The 21255-nt window shown below is 38.4% G+C and overlaps 1 protein-coding gene across 1 annotated transcript in view; it reads right to left on the bottom strand.

The window, feature by feature from the left end:
• The window catches only part of MANBA (mannosidase, beta A, lysosomal), a 224978-nt gene that overhangs the window by 64601 nt on the left and 139122 nt on the right, over window positions 1-21255 (bottom strand). The window contains exons 11-12 of the mRNA XM_006872718.1: window positions 18843-19010; window positions 7272-7490 (exon numbers count right to left, since the gene is read on the bottom strand). Coding sequence (XP_006872780.1) covers window positions 7272-7490; window positions 18843-19010 — 387 coding nt within the window. The remainder of the gene's footprint in view (window positions 1-7271; window positions 7491-18842; window positions 19011-21255) is intronic.

Here is a 21255-nt window from a genome sequence, read left to right as displayed (position 1 = left end):
AGATGAGTGAGTGCCTCCTGTGCTGCCTCACTTTCTTGAAATATTTCAAATTGTATTTCATCAATTCCTGGTGCCTTGTTCTTTGTCAATTCCTTCAATGCACCTTGGACTTCCTCCTTCAGTATCATTGGCTCTTGATTATATGCTACCTCTTGAAACAGTTAAACATTAACCAGTTCCTTTTGGTACAGTATGTAAGCAATTAATTGTCTATTATTGTTGGGGTTTTTTGTTAAGTGTCGTGAGTCAGTTTCGACTCACAGCAAACTGGCATAGGGTTTCCAAGGAGCAAATGGTAGGTTTGAACCATTGACTTTTAGTTAACAGTCTAGTGCTTATCTTTAGCACCAAACCTGGACTCCAGATTTAATTTAATTGGGAATTTCTTCCAAGTTACATCAGCTTTCCAAACTATCACCATCAGAATGATTTTGAGAACACTAACTACTTCACTTATTTATTTAAAACAGAGGTATTAGTATTTCTAATCACTTTGCACATATTTTAATTCATACACATTTAATATCTTCCCTTCTTTCTACTATTTCTCCTTTTTTTTAAGAAAAAGACTTCTCAGCTTTCTAACTGATAATGATTTTAATCTATCCCATAAACTGTAATCCTGATATTCAGTTACTTAGAACATCTATAACTATTGAGTTTTATAGAATCTTGTAGATTTCAACTGCCACAAAGTCACCAGAAGAAAATGGAAAGCATTGCTTTAAGTGCTTTAAGAATATTAACTCATGTAAGTCTCAAAATAACCCTATGATTCTATATGATTATGACCTCCATTTTTGCAGATGAGGAAGCCAAACATGGAAACGCTAACTATCTTGCCCAAGATAAAAAATTAGTGAAGTCTAGCTTCAGACTCCAATTCTTTGAACTCAGATACTTATGAAAAAGTAAAACTTTAATAATAAATCATATGACTGGAATGGATTATATTAAATCTATACTAATTTATACTTTTGCTATCCTCAAAGAATTTTTCTATGCCACTTTCCTGGCCTTATTCTCACCAATGCAGTTTTTCATTTTCTTACAACTTCTTCATAACAAGCCCCATGATCATTTGGTGTCCATTAAGAAAATCTATCAAATGACCCTTGTTGTGGTTGTTAAGTGCTGTTGAATCAGTTCTGACTCATAGTGACCCTGTATAGGGTTTCTGAGTTGTTGTTGTTGTTGTTGTTGTTAAGTGCCGTCAAATCAGTTCCGACCCATAAAGGAAACCCTTTATAGGGTTTCCGAGGAGCAGCTGGTGAGCTTGAACCACTGACCTTGCAGTTCAAATGGCTTTGCAGTCTAGCTCATTAACCTACAGCACTATACCAGGACTCCAGGGTTTCTGAGAAGTGGCTGGTAAATTTGAACAGTCAGCCTTGTGGTTCAAACTCACCTTGGTACTTATCCTACAGCACCACACCAGGACTCCCAAAATGGGTGTTGGGAATCCAAAAAAACAGCCACCATAAGCTTTGGCGCTAACCTCTACTTTGAATTGAACTGGTTCAGCAGATTCCTTCAGCAGCCACTGTTTTGATTGGACATTTTTCCCATTTTCAAGGCACCCAAGGAGTCCTGGTGCAGCACTGCAGGATGATGCATTGAACCACAAGGTCAGTTTGAACTGCAAGGTCAGTGGTTCAAATTCACCAGCCATACCTTGGAAACCCTATATAGGATTGCTATGAGTCAGAATAGATTTGACTGCGCTTAACAACAAAAATTTACATTTTATGAGCTTTCACTACATATCAGGACTTATACTCAGTGTTTAATATACTTATTAATTTACTTAATCTTAATACAACAACCACATGCGCACATGCAGAATGACTCCTTATTTTGTTTTCTCTGTCTGTCACACACACACACTGCACACACACACACATAGAGGCACACAATTGTAAGAGGTACTTACTATTAACCACATTTACAGATGAGGAGACTGAAATTCAAAAAATTAAACAATTTGTCAATATAACAATTCAAAAAATATAACAAAGGTAATACAGCTAGTGAGTGTATTGAAATTCAGGTCTATTTGAATCAGAAATCCAAGCTTTTAATCATGATGCAACAGTGAAAGAGATCCCTGGGAAGCTCAAATGGTTAGGTACTCAACTACTCACACCTTGGAATGACAGACCTAGCAATCTGCTTCCCATAGGTCACAGCATCAAAACCCCTTGACTTGACTGCAACTCACAACAGCAACATGCAATATTGAAAACATTATTATGTTTTCCAGCATAATAATGTGAAACCAATGTGGAGTCCTGGTGTAGTGCTGAGGGTTAAATGCACTGGACTGCTTGGAACCTCAGGGTCAGTGGTTCAAGTACACCAACCACTCCTCAGAAACCCTAGACAGGGTCGCTATGAGTCAGAACCAACTCAACAGCACTTAACAACAACAACAAAAATGTGGAATAATATCTTTAAATATATTTGCTGAATTACTGAAGAAAGCCCTAAATAAAATATCTAAAGTTTTATGTAACATTATTCTTTTGGTTTCTTTTCTATTCCTAATTACTTATTCAAGTCCTCAAGTCAGTAGTGTGTCTAGAAAGGAGGGATGACTCAATCAAGAAATAACAGATGGTTCATAATGAGCAGAATTTTTCATCACCTTTCCCTATCTTAAAATATAGTATTCAATATTTTTTAATATCATCAGGTGAGTCAAAAAATATGACAATTCCATTATTTTCATGAGATGAATAGAAACACACAGATTTAAGAAAAAAAACATTTCTGACGTGTAGGGAAAGGAAAAGCATCTGCTCTAGAATAACGCATTAAGTTTGAATCCAGACACGCTACCTATTACCTAAGGAACAGTGAGAGACCTCCACCCTCCAGTTCCTCAGTTTCCTCCTGAGCCTCAGTCCAAGTTGAGGTGTGTAAGTTACTGTTGACTATCCCCCCCCAAAAAATAAATCATTTCCACAAATTGGGTAAAATAATTTTTAAAGGTGATATAATTAGCATTGTGACTTTATTAAAGTTAGAAATACAAAATAATTTCCAATGTGTAGAAATAAAAACTGTTGCATTTAGGATGTGAGACTGAGGAAGATTTTGAACATGTCTTAAAAAGTGTTATTGTTAGTTTAAACAAGTGATGGGAAAGACAAAAACAGCATGACCACTTCAATAGACAAAGAAAAAGCCACTGACAAAATCAGCATCCTTTCATGATACAAATACTCAACACGCTAAGATAGATAAAAACACTCCACAAACTAGGGATAGAAGGGGACATCCTTAAACTAATAAAAGGTGAGTGCAGCACATTTTCACATTACTCTTCTATCCAAAATATTTGTAACTGCCAAGAAACAACTTTTTTCCTGATGAATATTGCATTAGGCAAATCTGCTGCACAAGATCTTTTTAAGTGTTGAAGAGCAAAGATGTCAGCTAGAGGACTAAGGTGTGCCAGACCTAACCCATGGTATGTTCAATAACCTCATATGCTTGCAAAAGCTGGATAGTGAATAAGGAAGACCATAGAAGAATTGATGCTTTTGAGTTATGGTGTTGGAGGAGAATATTGAAAGTGTCATGGGCTGCCAAAAAAACCAATAGATCTGTGTTGGAAGAAGTGTAGCGGAGTGTTCCTTGGAGGCCAGGATGGTCAAACTTTGTCTTTCATACTTTGGACAAATTGTCAGGAGGGACCAGTCACTGGAGAAAGAGCTCATGTTTGTTAAAGTGGAGGGTCAGAGAAAAAGTGAAAGAACCCCAACGAGATGGATTGGCAAAGTGGCAGCATCAATGGGTTAGCATGGCAACAATTGTGAGGTTGGCCCAGGACGGGGCAGTGTTTCATTCTGTTGTACATAGGGTTGCTATAAGTAGGTATCAACTTGATGGTACCTAAAAACAACAACATGAGTAAGAGAAGGTGAGAGAAGATGGGATTGGATTATATGATTCAGTTATGAGTCACTGTTACCAGGGCTCATTGCAAAAACTTGGAACTCTCATGTGGGTATAAAATGAGTCATCTCAGAAGCAGGAGGGAGAGCCAGGAGAGAAGGATGTCCTTTTGACCCCAACCTCCCTGCACATTAAACCTCCTCTATCTAGGGACAAAAACCTGTGACATTGACATAGCAAAGAAGTGGCAGAGGAACAGAACCAAGAGTTAGAGCAACAGACAAAGCGGTGGGCTTCCCAGGCCACTGGAGCAAGTAAAACTGAGTGCCTTTGGGTAGGATATTCACTTGCAGAATGGGTTCCTTCAGGCAGTTAATTGGGGTACTATGTTTGCTGACCCACAGAGCTAGAGCCAAATGCCTTTGAGCTGAGGCTTACAGTGGAGTAGAGTGCCCTTTGGACATTTATCAGCAGTGGTAAAAGAGCTTTGCAACATTACCCAAGCAGCGCCAGAGAGATGTCTGCCTGTAGGCCTTACAGAGAAGAGGCTGTCTTTCTCTGTAGACAGATTATATCCTGAATATTTCTGGCTCACACCTACTAATTTCAAAACTTATTGTAAACTATAGTAATAAAACAGTGTGTACTGGCTTAAAATTAGACATACAGGTCAATGGAATAGAATGACAGTCTAAAAACAAGTGCTGCCATTTATATAGTCAGTTGATTTTCAACAAAGGTGCCAAAAGAATTCAATAAAGAGAGAATATTCTTCCCTACAAATTGTGCTGGGATAATTGGATATACAACACCAATGCATGAATTTGTTGTTGTTGTTGTTGTTATGTGCTGTGGAGTCGGTTCTGACTCATAGCGACCCTATACAGGGTTTCCGAGGCTGCAAATCTTTACGGGATCAGAAAGCCTCATCTTTCTCCCACAGAACAGCTGGTAGTTTCAAACTGCTGTCCCTGAGGTTCGCAGCCCGATTCATAGCCACTACGCTACCAGAGCTCCTTATGAATGAATTTGCACACTGTAAACTGGGTGTGACAGCATCAGATCTCATCTAAGTTCAGGGAGATGACAGAATCCAGTTCAGCATCAGCCTAAGGCTAATTCTTATGAGGTGAAGGGTAGACATACCTCCACTCTCCAACCTTGTTACCAATTCTAACACCAGCCATCCATCCAACGGCACTCTCTACTTCTCTGCTGGCTTCAAGAATTTATTGAAATGGCCACACAGAATTCACATAGCATACTCATGGTATGGATTTATTGTTGTTGTTAGGTGCTGTCAAGATGGTTCTGAATCATAACAAGTCTGTATAGTGTTTCCAAGAGGCAGCTAGTGTGTTTGAACCACTGCTTTTGTGGTTCAAAGCAACCATGTGGTCCAATGCTTATCCTATAGTGCCACACAAGGACTCCATATTATGGAAGTAACAGGTTGCAATTTAGAATCAAGATCAATTTAGAAATAACAGGAACAACTCAGGATATAGTTTGATCTAGACAGTTTCTTTTTAGCCTATCCTCTGTCCTACTCTGACAAGTGTTACAAATCTCTTTAGTTCCACCAATAAGTTCCTGGAGACACTTCACTATATCAGCAAGCCTCCTGCCCAAAGCCCACTGCACCACCTCGTGCCTGTCTCCAGGTTCTGTGCTGCTGTTTTCCTGCCACTTCTCTCCATCTCTGGTGTTACTGCTCTCTCTCTGTCTCCTGGGTCTAGGGATTTCTCAGCACAGGGACTCCAGCTCTAAGATTCATTTTTCTATTTGCTCTTCTTCTTGATGGCAATGAGGTCTCTCCTTTACACTTTTGGACTTGGCTCCCATTAAGTCTAGAAGGATGGCAAAACTAACCAATCTCCTTATTACGTTTCTATATACCTTATTTGCAAGATCCAATCTCCACAAGGAGTTCCACTATAGGAAAGTTGTCCAATCCCCTTGGTGGGCCACAAGAACTGTATCTGCATAGCATCAACCTTATTTGCAGTCACAAGACCATAGCCAGAAGACTCATAGACCCTTAAATCTCACCATACATAAAAATTAGCACAAAGCAGATAATAGATCTAAATAGGAGTTAAAACTATTAAATACTTAAAGAAAACATCGGAGTAAATATTTGTGATCTTGGGATAGGCAGTAATTCCTTAGATATAATACCAAAATCATAAGAGAAAAAAGATTGATAAATTGGGATTAAATGAAAATGCAAAACATTGTGCTTTAACTGACACAATTAAGGAAGTAAAACGGCAATCCACACAACACAGAAAATTTACAAATCATATATTTGATTAAGTACTTGTATCCTGAATATTAAAATTTCCCTTATAACAATAACAATACAAATACCCCAATTTTTAAATGGTAAAAAGATCTGAGCAGATATTTTTCCAAAGAAAATAAATAGCCAAGAAGCCCATGAAAATACATTAAATTCCTTACATTAGAGAAATACAAATGAAAACCACAGAAGATACCACTTCACATCAACTAGATAATAAAAAAGATGGAAAATACAAAGTACTGAAGAGATAAGAGAGAAATTAGAACCTTCATACATTGCTGGTGGGAATGTAAAATGGTGCAGCTGCTGCGGAAAGCAGTTTGGCAGTTTTTCAAAAAGTTAAACATAGAGTTACCATATGATCCAGCAATTCTATTCCTCTGTATATATACCCATAAGTAACGAAAACATATGTCCCTGAATGTTCAGAGCAGCATTATTCACAATAGCCAAAAAGTAGAAATTACCCAAATGTCCAACAAATGATGAATAGATAAATAAAATGAGTGAAATCCATACAATGTGGTATTATTTGGCAATACAAAGAATGAACCATGGATATATGTTACCACCCTGATGAATACTGAAAAGATGATGCTAAGTGAAAGAAACTAGTCCCAAAAGACTACATATCATATCATTACCTTTATATGAAATGTCCAGAATAGGCAAATACATAAAGAAAGAAAGGAGAATAGTGGTTGCCTAAGGATGGATTGGTGGTGTGAGAGTTGTGGGGGGAGAAGAAAATGGGGGTATGCCTGCTAAAGGGCATAGGGTTTCTTTTGAAAAGTGATAAAATGTTCTAAAATTGGATTGTAGCGATGTTTGCAGAACTTTATGAATATACTAATAACCACTGAATTGTAAACTTCAATAGGCAAATTGTATGGTATATAAATTATATCTCAGCACATACACAACTCTGAAACTAAATTATGAAATTGAAGTATTTAGGAACAGAGGGAGTGAAAAATCATGCAGAAAATTAGAAACACTAGAAAGAGGAAACAAAGACAGAAGAAAGATGAGGAGAAGTTATAAAATCAAGATGGCTTACCTTTTCCAGTGTACTCAAGGAAGGCCAGGACTGATATCCATATTCAGATACAAATCGAGCTTTAGGGAAATTTTTCCAATTCCAGCAATCACCAATGTAGTTGTAATAGTGTACATCACCAAAATGGGTATCATATGGGTTGTCAGAGACCCAGCCTTCTGCAATAGATTTGGCCCCATTTGTAGGACTGGATGTAATAAAAGGACGAGTCTTGTCTCCCTAAGGAGAGAAGTAAATTATTTAAAGGGTAACATTTTCATGCTGAAAAGTACAGATTATTTATTTCTTTAAAAATACTATTCTATCACTACTCAAAAAATACTACAGAGAGGGGGCGGGGTTGTGTGCTGACGACCGGAGGACAGGCTTGCAGGGTCTACCCTGTGGTTGGTTGATGATGCATGGAGGGGATTGTAACCATGGCAATAAAATGAAATATGATAGGATGAATGTAAAGCTAATGTTCTCCCATGTAAACTATCACATAATTGACAATACAACATTAAAATTTTACAAAGTAGCAGAAACTGCAGGTAGCTGATAGAAAATACTAGGACCAACTACCGCCTCTCTTGTTCAACAACATCCGACACCTCTCTGCTCTTCACCAATCTTTTACATCCTTTCAAACTAATGCTTATCTTACTCATAGCAGTTGCTTGTACTCCTAATCTTTTCTAACCATGTCTAGCCTCCACCTTTATCCATCATGTATAATGGGCCATCTAGTGCAGGATTTCGCAGTATTGGCACTGTTGACTTTGGGGATGAATATTTCTTGATGTGCATATTGCTGGGTGATGTGGAGCAGGGAACCAGCTCTCATGGGCATTGTAGGATGTTCAGCAGCATCCCCCACCTCTATGCACAATATGCCAGTAGTACCTCCACAATTACCAATAAAAAATGGCTCCAGATATTGCCAAATATCCCCAATGGAAAATACTCACCTTTTCTTACAAATCTCTGCTCTATAATGGATAAGAACAGAGACTATAGGTGAACTTGAGTGTAAATCCCAAATCAGAACTATATTGTCTTTAGACAGGCATAAGCCTCGCTTTTCTTATCTATTTAATGAGTATAACAGTACCTCCTTCATAGGGCTACTGTGAATATTAAATGAGATCATTTATACATGAAAGAGGGCTATGTGTGGTGTAGTGAATTATCTCATAGTCTGTAACTCACATCAAACAATGATTCTGCTTTGCTGGGTCTGGGTAAGAGAAGGTGGGAGAAGATACAGATAGGATGGTAGGATTATGGTTGTAAGAACTCAAAATTCTAGCATGGTTTAAAAGAAGTCATCTCAGTAGCTGAAGGGGGGGTTTCACTACCATCAAAGAAGAAAAGCTAGAATTGGAGCTTGCCCTTTAGACCCTGAGATCCCTGAGCATTGAACTTCCTCGACCAGGGACCAGAAGCTGTACATCAGAGGAGTGGCAGAGGAGCAGCAGCAATAGAACCAAGAACCAGAGCAAGAGACAGAGCAGTAGACTTCCCAGCCCATGGAGCAAATAAAGCTGATTGACTTTGAGCAGTAAGCTTTCTTGAAGAATGGGGTGCCTCCAGGGGGAGACAGATTTGCTGAGTTAGAGCTAAGTATCTTAAGGCTGAGACTTATGCTCAAGTGGTATGTTCTGTGGGCATCTGTCAGAAGATGACTGGAAAAACTATTTCCTGAGCATTTCTGACACCAAATTGTAATCTATTAACTTCCCTAATAAACCCTTTAACTTTTAGTATGGTGTGTGAGTTGCAATAAATTATTAGGCCCACTTGAGTAGAGGGGTATGGGAGGTATGACTTGGTGCCATATTTTTTTTGACTCAGCTACCACCCAATCTCATGCTTCTATATCCGTAAGATACAGCAGTCCCTAGGAAGTGGCTGTCTAATCAGAGTCTACACTTTCTAGCTCTCCTTTGCATCTGTGTGGGGCCATGTATGCAGCAATCCTCTTCTGCCATTTGCAGACAAGATCCTGGGGAACAGTGTGGCTAGAAGATGGAAGAAGTTGGGTCTCTGAATGATGGAGAGCTTCCTGTCAATCAGAGGCATCTGTTTTGTAGTGTTGCTGTTGTTAGATGCCATTGAGTCAGTTCTGACTCATAGCTACCCTATACACAACAGCTCAAAACACTGTCAGGTTCTGCTACATGCTCACAAGTGTTGCTATGCTTGAGGCCATCGTTGCTGTCACTGTACCAATCCATCTCAGTGGGTGCCTTCCTCTTTTTCACTGACCCTTCACTTTACCAAGTATAATATCCTTCTCTAGCACATTTTATATTATTAGTAAATAAGAAATAAACTTTTATTGTGTTGTTGATATTGTTAGCTATCACTGTCAGCCCCAAACTCATAGTGACCCCATGTCACAACAGGATCAAACCATTGTAATCTATATGGTTTTCAATGGATGATTTTCAGAAACAGGTCACCAGGTCTTTCTTCCTAGTCTATCTTTGGGAGCTCTGCTGAAACCTATTTGTAGCATCAAACCACCACACTGGTGGCTACACATGCAGTATATTGGCAGGAAATTGAATCCAAGTCTCCCACATGAAAGGCAAGAATTCCATCACTGAGTCACCACCACCCCTTTGAAATTCTGCTGTTTATTTCTTACATCAGATAGAAGGTAAGCATTCAATGTAGTGCCTAGTCTATAGGTTGTTGTTGTTAAGTGCCATCAAGTCGGTTCCCACCCATTGCAACCCTGTATAGGGTTTCCGAGGCTGTAAATCTTTACAGGAGCAGAAAGCCTCATCTTTCTCCCATGGAACCACTGGTAGTTTCGAACTGCTGACCTTGAGGTTAGCAGCCCAACTCGTAACCACTACACTACCAGAGCTCCTTAGTGTATAGGTAGAATTCAAAATAATTTTCATTAGCATCACAGCAATAAATGAGCTCACTTTCTATCTCAATGAATAGAATCATTTGTTTAGCAACATCTGTCCAGTTTTTATTACATCAGGTGTTGTTCGGCAATTCAAAGAAAAAGATGAACAAAATGGCTATGGTCTACGATGTCATCTAGAACTCACATATGAAATCTTATTTGAGCCTTTAAATGTATCAAGCATGCAGTTCTTTCTATGTGCTGAAGCTTCCATAGGGAACAAGACAGACATGGTGACAGACCATTTCAAAGAGTAAATTGTAATCTAGTGGTGAAACTAAAAATGAAACAAGCAATTATAAGCATAATGAATGTTTTGAAGGAAAAATTCAGGACTCTTTGGAAATGTAAAAACATATTATAGAAGGCTAGTAAAGCTCCCCTGAACACTTTCAAATAATACTTTTCTCATCTTTCCTTCGTTTGCTGTTGCTGTGAAGAGTCATTGCGTTAGTGTCAACTTATAGTGACATTGTACACCCAGGGTCTCTGAGGAGTGGCTGATGGGTTTGAACCACCACCTTGAGGCTCAAATTGACCTTGAGGTCTAGTGCTTATCCTACAGCACCACACCAAGATTCCTTTCCTTCACTGTTGTTAAGTGTTGTTGTGTTGGTTCCAAATCATAGAGACCCTCATAGGGTTTCCAAGGAGATGCTGGTGAGTTTGAACCACCAATCTTGTGGTTCAAACCAACCTCGCAGTCCAGTGCTTTAGCCCACAGTGCCACACTAGGACTCCCTTTCCTTCACTGTTGCTTGCTAAGTGTCATTCAGTCAGTTCCGACCCATAGCAACCCTGTGTAGGGTTTCTAAGGAGTATCTGGTGAGTTTGAACCGCCAACCTTGCAATTCTAACAAATTTTGTAGTACAGCACATTAACCCACAGCACCACACCAGGACTCCATTTTCTTCATTAGATCTCACTTTTTCTTATTATCCTTCCTTCCCCACCTCTACACCCCTTACTTCTCTTCTGTCATTAAAAAAAAAAAAAAAAAAAAAATCGTACTCCTTTCCTTTACCAAACTCTCTTTCTATCCTATCTTTCTACCTCACTTTGGAACTGCCATCATGTTGATTCTGACTCATAGCAACCCTGTATAGGGTTTCTGAGGCTGTAAATCTTTACAGAAGCAGAGAGTCTCATCTTTCTCCTGCAGAGAGACTAATGGGTTTGAATTGCTGACCTCGCAGTTAGCAATCCAATGCTTATTCTATAAAATTAGGACTAGAGCCTATAAACCACCCTCCACTTTTTTTTTTTAGATATCACTGCAGCCTCTCTAGGAATTCCCTCATCCTAATAAAAATTTCCTTGATCCTTTGCAATCTATGATTTCTTTACAACGCACTCATCCATTCATTCTTCAGCCCCTGTCTTTGAAATTGCTCTGTTTGTTGCCAAAAATTCTCCATGGACTTCTACATACCAAATAAAGCAATCCTTTCAATCTCCAACACTACTCCCCTTCTGTGTCTGATAAATGTTCTATTAATCACGTATGATTTCTGAAGCACTCCCACCCCTGGCTGCTGGACACTACACTTCCTTTTCTTTTTATTAGCTTTTTGCTGTGAAGAGGGTGAAGGTCACAGAGCAAATCCGTTTTCCATTCAATAATTTATACACATTTTATTTCATGTTATTGATTGTAGTTCCTCCAGTATAACATCACTTATCCACTTCCTGTATCTGTTTTCAGTTTCAATTCCTCCTTCTTCCTTCATTTTTCTGAACTTTTTCCTTGTATCAATCTTGTCTTCTGAGCTCAAATAGTGTTCAGAGGAGTGCACACCTCTTGAGTGTTATTGTTTACCTTACAAGCCTGTGTTTTGTTTGGCCTAATATTGAGCCACAGAAGAGGTTATGTACTTGGGGGTTCTACCAGTCTCTATCCAATAGTATGCCTGGTCTCTTGTATGATTTTGAGTCTTTGTTTCACATTTTTCTCCCACTCTATCCAGAACCATCCAATGTGATATTTTTCAAAGCAACTGGTAGAGGTATGCAGGTGCCATCTAGTTCTTCTAGATGGGCATGGAGACTTCTAATTGTGTGGTTCATTAGTCCACTGGACTAAATAATTGTTTCCATGTGTCTCCAATTTTCTTCATTGTTTTTCCTCCAGACAAGAGAGACCAACTGCTGTACCCCAGATAGCCATTTAAAGGCTCCCGTCACTACTCACCAAAGCTGAAGGTCACTGTCTTTGTGGACTGTTTTTCCAATTGCCCTTGGTGTCCTCTGAGACCATGAAGACACTACAGTTTCATGCTCTGGTTTTTCTCCCACCCTTTTTCATTCCTCCTTCTCTAGGTCCTCACTCCATTCTCAGATGGACCCTGCTTCATCTTCAGCTTCTTCTTGCTCTATGCTCTTCCCTAATACTTCCCCTCTCACAGATGTTCTGATTATTGTCTTTCCATTCCTAGGTCTTCACCTTCAAACTTACATTCTAAATAGCTAGCTTGACATTCCACCTAGGGTGTCCTACCAACAACTGAAAATCCATCCTTTCAAAACAGAATTCTTCATTTACTATCCCAAACCTATCCAAAGATGCTTCCTATCTGGACTAACAATACCCAAGTAGGAACTATCTTAAAAGTCTCACTTTCTAATAATTTCCATATTCTGTCAATCTTTAAGTGACTTGCCAACACTATAATCAAGAATGTTTTTCCATCACCTCACTTCCAGTCCCAATCCAATAGATTCTACTACCAATGCCGTATCTGACCTTGAGCACCAAGCCTTTCTAACCACCAATGCTTTCTTCTCTATAAAATGAAGATAAAGATATTCCAGAGTAGTTATAAAAATAAGGTGTTTATATAAAGCATCTACATAACAAATGAGTTAATATTTTATAATAATCACACTGACACAATGGCTGTAACAATGGGCTCAGATATAGCAATGATGTGAGGATGGTGCAGGCAAGGCAGCATGTCCTTCTCTTGTACAAAAGGCCTCTCTGAGTTGGAATCAACTTAACAGTACCTAACAACCATAACAACAATCATATCAAATAATATCATTATTCAAATATAGTATGTCAGTGCCTGCCATATAATAGATTCTCAGTAACTTGGAAGTTTGGAGTTATTATTACTAGTCTCCCTGCCTCTTTCTTTCCTAGTAATTCTTTCCCAGTAAAGTTGTCTTCCAGAAACATGAACAAGATAAACTTTCTCCCTCCCACAAAGTTCCACTAACTGCCCTTTGTCTACTGAGTTAAGTCCAACTCTAAAACATGGTTCAAAGTCCAAAATCTGATTCTAACTGCCTTTCCTATCTTTGACTCACCCATACCAATCCAGGAGTCTTTGCTTCAGGAACTTGACAAAGCTCACTACTTTTTATACACACCACATATTTTCTAACCTTTTTACTTTTACTCACAATGTTTCTACGACCTAAAATACCTACTGCACAACCCTTTGCCTCTAAGTCCTACTCAGCCTTTCTGGCTTGGTTTGAAAGTCGTATCTCACTTGAAAGCCTTCTTAGATCCTTTCTGTTAACATTAAGGGTTTCATTCACAAAGTTCCTATGATTTTGAAACTTCATTCTTAATAGCATTTAATTCATCTTTCCCTATAGAACTGATAATGTTGCCTATGTTTCTCTCTGAGAGTAGCAGTAAGCTCCATGAGGTTAAATATTTCCCAATAGCATCTGGAATAAGCTTTGCTTATTAGATGGTGGTTCGTTTACAAACATTATAAAGTATAGTGAGATTTAAGTAATTTAAAAATTTAAAAAGTATTTGTCCTTAATAATACACTAATGTTTCCTTCCACTTATAACTCATTTCCTCTTGAGGCCTAGTTTTAATCACAAATCTCATAGGTGTCTTTCTAGATCATAACCTAAAATACTTATTTGGACCCAGAGATGAATAAAGATGAAAAAAATAAGATGGACAAACAGAATGGTCATATAAAGAAAGCACGAAGGGCAATAGGAACCTAATTAATTTGTTGTTGTTGTTGTTGTTGTTGTTAAGTGCCATCAAGTCGATTCTGACCCATAGCGAGCCTGTATAGGGTTTCCAAGGAGCAGCTGGTGAGCTTGAACTGCCAACCTTGCAGTTCAAACAGATTTTTAGTCTGACACAGTGCCATACCAGGACTCCAGATCAATAAGTGGAGGGGTCAATTTATGGTGCTTTCCCTTAAATGGCTTATATTTTGAAAGAAATTACAATAGCAATGTTATATAACACTTAATTTGCTCATCTACAAAGAAATTTGTAATCCTATTTACATTTCAGAAATAAGGAAGAGATGGCACAAGAATATAGTGCTAAAATTAGAAGTTTAAGAATATAGTACAAAAATGAGAGATTAAAAATTTTAAGTATTTTATTTTATAAAATCCACAATAATGAGGATGACTAACATTAACTGAAGTTTACTATGTGCCAGAGTCAGTATCCATTATCTCACTCAAATCACAAAACAACTCCAAAAGCTAGGCCCTAAAACCAGGTTTTAGAAATGGGGAACTGGAGATTAAGCAACCTACCCACAATTACACAGATAGCAAGTGGCCTGACCAAGATTTGGAATCAAGTGATTTTAATGACTATGCTCTAAAATGAAAAACCTGGGCTATTTAAATCTATATTTTAAATCCATCAGATATTAAAAACATAATACTTGTGGAATCTCCACTGAGTAATATACAATCTGTCTGGGCAGGGCAGATGAAAGGCAATGGGGATAGCACTCATGTGGCACAATAGTGAATAATTGTTATCAGGACTGACTGTGAGGGTTGGAAATGTAAAGATACATGTTTTGTAGCAAAAGGAGGGGAGTAGTTGACTTTGCAGTCCAGGAGCGGAGGTCCCTGGGACTATCAAGGGAGAAAAGCAGAGTGCTGGAACCTACCCAGAGAAACAGTGATGTCAGAGATGGAGACAGAGGCGATGACATGAGAGATAGAGCCACGGGGAACTCTAGACCCAGAAAGGGAGAGGGGCTGTGTGCTGATGACCAGGTGGCAGGCTTGCAGTGTAAACTCTTTGGTTGGTTAATGATGCATGGAGGGGATTGTAAACATGGCAATGAAACTATATACCATATGATGAATGTAAAGCTAATGTTATCCCATGTAAACTATTACATAATTCACAATAAAACATTTAAAAAATAAAAACATAACATTCACCAACACTATGAGCAAAAGACTACAAAAGAAGTGTTATATAAGTATTAATTCATCCTTATAGCATCTCACTTTTGTGAAAATAAAAATTCTTCATGACACATGACTTCAGGCAAAGTATAAATCTAAATTAATGTTTTTCATGGGTTTTCTGAAATTTTTTCAAAGAAATTATTTTGTGTTGTCGACTGGCATAGTTAGGTACTAATACCATTTCCAATTGTTTCTGGATAACCAAATGTTTGAAAAATCTAATTAATAATACAAAATTGAAAGACAACCAGGAAATTGAGTCACATATTAAACATTAAAGTGTTTTTTTAATGAAATGATTTGAAGACGTTATTTTTTTTTGAAGATGTTATTATTATGAAAAGCTGCTTTCTCTCCCTGCAAAACTGCCAATTTTTATAAACATACATATAGTTAGTTCTATTATGTATGTTAATACATAGTTGTTGCTGTTAGGTGTCATCAGGTTGGTACTGACTCACAGCAACCCTATGCACAGCTGAACGAAACACTGACAGATCCTGGGCCAACCTCACAATCGTTTCCACACTGCCACTTGGCCAATCCATCTCGCTGAGGGTCTTCCTCTTTTTCTCTGACCCTCCACCTTACCAAACGTGATATCCTTCTTCAGAGACTGGTCCCTCCTGACAATATGCCCAAAGTATGAGAGACGAAATTTGGCCATCCTGGTCTCCAAGGAGCACTCTGGCTGTACTTCTTCCAACACAGATCTGTTGGTTCTTTTGACATCTCATGGCACTTTCAATATTCTCTTCCCAAACCATAACTCAAAAGCATCAATTCTTCTATAGTCTTCCTTATTCACTGTTCAGCTTTGGCATGCATATGGCTTGGGTCAGGAGCACCTTAGTCCTCAAGCTGACATCTTTGCTCTTCAACACTTTAAAAAGGTCTTGTGCAGCATATTTCTCTAATGCAATGCGTCGTTTGATTTCATGACTGCTGCTTACATGAATGTTGACAGTTGATCCAAGAAGACTGAAGTCCTTGACAACTTCAATCTTTTCTCCATTGTTGTTTATTGGTCCAGTGATGAGAATTTTTGTTTTCTTTACACTGAGATGCAATCCATACCGAAGGCTGTGCTCTTTGAACTTCATCAGTACATATTTTAAATCTTCACTTTCAGCAAGCAAGGTTGTATCATCTGCATATCGCAGGTTGTTAATGAGTCTTCCTCCAATACTCATGCCACGCTTTTCTTCATAGAACCCAGCTTCTCGGATTTTTTGCTAAGCATACAGGTTGAACACGTGTGGTAAAAGAACACAGCCTTGTCACACACCTTTTTTTCATTTTAAACCATACAGCGGTCCCATGTTCTGTTCGAACAACTGCCTCTTGGTCCAGGTACAGATTCCTCATGAGCACAATTAAGTGTTCCGGAATACTCATACTTCACAATGTTGTCCATAGCTTGTCATGATCCACACAATCAAAAGTCTTTGCGTAGTCAATAAAGCATAGGTAAACATCTTTCTGATATTCTCTGCTTTCAGCCAAGATCCATCGGACATCAGCAATGATATCCCTCATTCCACGTCCTCTTCTGAATTCAGCTTGAACCTCTGGAAGTTCTCTGTCAATGTATGCTTGTAGTCAATTCTGTATTACTTTTAGTAAAACTTTACTCGCATGGGATATCAAAGATATTGTCTGAAGATTTCCACATTCCGTTGGGCCACCTCTCTTTAGAATGTGCATAAATACGGATCTCTGCCAATCAGTCAGCCAGATAGTTGTCTTCCAAATTTCTTGGAATAGATGAATGAGTGTCTTCTGTGCCACCTTGCTTTCTTGAAAGATTTCAATTTGTATTCCATTAATTCCTGGTGCCTTGTTCTTTCCCAATTCCTTCAATGCACCTTGGGATTCTTCCTTCACTATCATTGGCTCTTGATCATATGGTACCTCTTAAAACAGTTGAACATCAACCATTTCCTTCTGGTACAGTGATTGTGTATATTCCCTCCATCTTCTTTTGATACTTTCTGCATCATTCAGTAACTTGCCCAGAGAATCCTTCAATAACCAAAACCGAGTATTGAATTTTTTCTTCAGTCCCCAGCTTGAGAAATGCTGAACATGTTCTTCCTTTTTGATTTTCTGACTCCAGATCTTTGCACATTTTGTTGTAATATTTGGTTTTATCTTCTCAAGCTGATCTTTGAAATTTTCTTTTCAGCTCTTGTACCTCCTCATTTCTTCCATTTGCTTTAGCATCTCTATGATGGACAGCAAGTTTCAGTGTCTCGTCTGACATCCATTTTGACCTTTTTCTTGTCTTCTTAATGATTTTTTGCTTTCTTCATGTATGATGTTCTTGATGTCATCCCACAACTCTTCTGGTCTTCGGTCTTTAGTGATTAACATATCAAATCTGTTCTTCAGATGATTTCTAGATGCAGGTGGGATATATTCAAGGTCATGTTTTGGCTCTTGTGGACTTGTTTTCATTTTCTTCAACTTCAGTTTGGATTTGCATATGAGCAATTGAGGGTGTGTTCTACAATCTGCACCTGGCCTTGTTTTGACTGATGATATGGTGCTTTTCCATCATCTCTTTCAGCAAATGTAGTCAATTTGATTTCTATGTATTCCAACTGACAAGGTCCATGTGTATAGTCGTCTCTCAACACACCATGTTGCATTCTGTTGTGCACAGGGTGGCTATCAGTCGGAACTGACTCAATGGCACCTAACTGTAACAATTACAGTCACAATCATAGAATTTAAAATGAACATACCGATAAATCATATAATCTTAGGATTATAAACCATTGGAACTCTACGATGAGCTCTAAGTAGTCTGTGACAATCTACACTCATAAGCATAATTTTGGTGTATGTGTGGATAGTTCCATAGATGAGTTAATTCTCAAAGACGTGCACAGACCATGCAGGACTCTTTCCATATGCTGCAAACTTTCAATAGAATGACAACAACAACACTGCTACCAAGTCAACTCCAGCTCATCCAACCCCTATAGGGCAGAGTAGAACTACTCCTTAGGCAGTAAATCTTTACAGAAGCAGACAGCCTCATCTTTCTGCATTGGAGCAACTAGTGGGTTAAAACTACTGATCTTTCAGTTGGCAGCCCAATACTTAACCCAATGCACCATCAGGGCTCCTTTTTACAATGGAATATTTTGTGTGGTATAGGATAAGCACTGGACTGCGAACCACAATATCAGCAGTTCCAGCTAACCAGCCTCTCTGTGGGAGAAAGATGAGGCTTTCTGCTACTACAAAGAATTACAGCCTCAGAAACCCTATACAGGGGAACTGACTCAACAACACTTAACAACAACATTATGTACCCAAATGACGTTACTGAAGACTGGTTCCAAAAAGGATATAAAAATATACTATACCAATATTTAAACTGACCTATTTTTAAAATATTACTAAATGCTACTGCATAGAAATCATTACTTACTTCAAGGACGAGCTTTCTTATGTTTTTCACGTACAACATCACATAATCGTTGATGTACATTGGGTAGTCAATGAAATTAATATTATACCAATTCATCATCAGTGCTGCTTCATTTTCATTATTGCCACTCCATGTGATGATAGAGGGATGAGATTTTAGTCTCTTGATCTGATATTTAAGGAAATATAAAATGATTTTTAAATGCTCAGAATAAAAAACAAATCTTAAGACTATGGTAAATCATAAAATTATAGCCATCTGCATGTCTGCATATAAATTCTATGTGCCAGAAAAACTCATTAATTAGAAAATGGTTGGTGATATTAGCTGTGGGTATATCTTTTAAAAATTTGAAGTCTCAGAAATATATATATATTTTTTTATCTAGATTGCTTAACACCAATTAGATAGGGCTCCTCTGCTATATATAAACTGGGGAAAACACAATCCCTTTGTTAAAATGAAAAAAAAAAAATCAACATCATCATTACCTGAATCACCAAGGCTCTAGGAAATACAAAATGTAAGACTCTTTGAGTTCCAAAGACTCAGAGCTCATGATATTATAAAGGTTAGTTCTTAAGAGCAAGCCGGAGTTTTGTATGAAAAAAGTCAAGTGAGAACTCTAAGTTCCCATGAAGTCTCCACCTTAGACTAGCAAACCAAAAGAAAAACTAAAAAGGGTTTTCCAAATACAAGTGAAAACCAGAGGTAAAGCTGGAGAAGTTGGAGGTAGAGGGAAAAAAGGTTGCAATGGAAGTAAAAGACAAACATAATAGAATAAAGGAAAAAAGTTAAAGGCAATCAAAGAATGCTTCCTGAAATAACTACTAATATCAGGTCTTGAGAAATCAACAAAGGGTAAATAATTTACTGAATATCAAAATATAGAAGAGGACATTACAGACTTTCTAATCTGTGCGAATTACAAGATACAGGTCTATAAGATTTTGATTTATTCTACGTTCTGTTGTCACTGAGTCGGTTCCAACTCGTAGCAACCCTGTTATAGGGTTTTCGAGGAGTGGCTTGTTGTTTTGATCTGCTGACCTTGCAGTTAGCAGTCTAGTCCTTATCCTACAGTGCCCCTATAGGCCCCACATACAGGTAAAATGATCTAGATCCATTATGCATGGGACAGACTCAGACATTTCCCTTTCTTCTCATAACGCTGGGAGATTTGCCCCAGCACAAGAGTGGTATTACATTTCATTGAGAACTGTTAGATGAGTCAATAGTCAAGATAAATTCTTTTAGAACATGTTATGACAATTTTACTTCATTGGTATTTATAATGGATCTCCACTGATGTTCTCACTGTGATTCAGAAACTCAGATGAAATAGAGATGTGTTAAGATTAAAAAGACATAGCTCACTGAAAAATTAAATTTTCTAAACCAGGCTTGCAAACAGTATTCCCATTATTTGCCTTTGTATATGCCCATCTACAGGTAAGTGAAGGCTGATAGCAAAATTCTAAATTGTTATTGTGCTGATTCCTTAAGAATAGAAGTGCAAATACTGAAAAGGCAAAAAAACTTCAGTGATGTTGTATTACACATACCCTTCAAATTGACTTTCAATTTTAAGGCAAGCTTTACTTTAAAATTTGAACACACTCTGCATGAATGTTTCTATTTTTTCTTGGTGGTGGTGGTGGTTATGTGACATGGAGTCAGTTCTGACTCATAGCAACCCTGTATAGGGTTTCCAAAGCTGTAAATCTTAAAGGAGCAGAAAGCCTCACCTTTCTCCCGCAGAACTGCTGGTAGATTCAAACTGCTAACCTTGAGGTACGCAGCCCAACTCATAGCCACTATACTACCAGAGCTCCTAAGAGGGACCAAAGGAGAATGAATAAAGGAATCCATATAGGATGGTGATGGGGAAACCATTACAGACATAGAGAGCAAGGGGGAGATGGGTGCTTCATGAGCTTGGATGGCCAGTAGAGAGAGACAGGATCGGGAATGATGAGGATATTTCATTTAGCCTGAGTGCAACAGGAAGCCTCTGGAGGTTTTTTGTTGTTGTTGTCAGGTGCCATTGAGTCAAAACAGACTCATAGCGACCCCATGCACAGCAGAACGGAACAATGTCCGATCCTGGGCCAAACTCACTACCACTGCCACACTTGAGTCCATCAATGATGCCACCTAGCTGATCCATCTTGTTGGGGGTCTTCCTCTTTTTCTCTGATCCTCCTTCTTGCTAAACATGATATCCTTTTCCAGCGACTGTTCCCTCCTGACAATATGTCCAAAGTATGAGAAACGACATTTAGCCATCTTGGCTTCAAAGGAGCACTCTGGCTGCACTTCTTCCAAAACAGATCTATTGGTTCTTTAGGCAGCCCATGGCACATTTAGTATTCTCCTCCAACACCATAATTCAAAGGCATCAATTCTTCTA

Source organism: Chrysochloris asiatica, unplaced genomic scaffold (genome assembly GCF_000296735.1).
Source record: "Chrysochloris asiatica unplaced genomic scaffold, ChrAsi1.0 scaffold00211, whole genome shotgun sequence".
NCBI lineage: Eukaryota > Metazoa > Chordata > Mammalia > Afrosoricida > Chrysochloridae > Chrysochloris > Chrysochloris asiatica.
The sequence above is the reverse complement of the archived record's forward strand: the minus strand, read 5'-3'. Positions and strand labels throughout refer to the sequence as shown.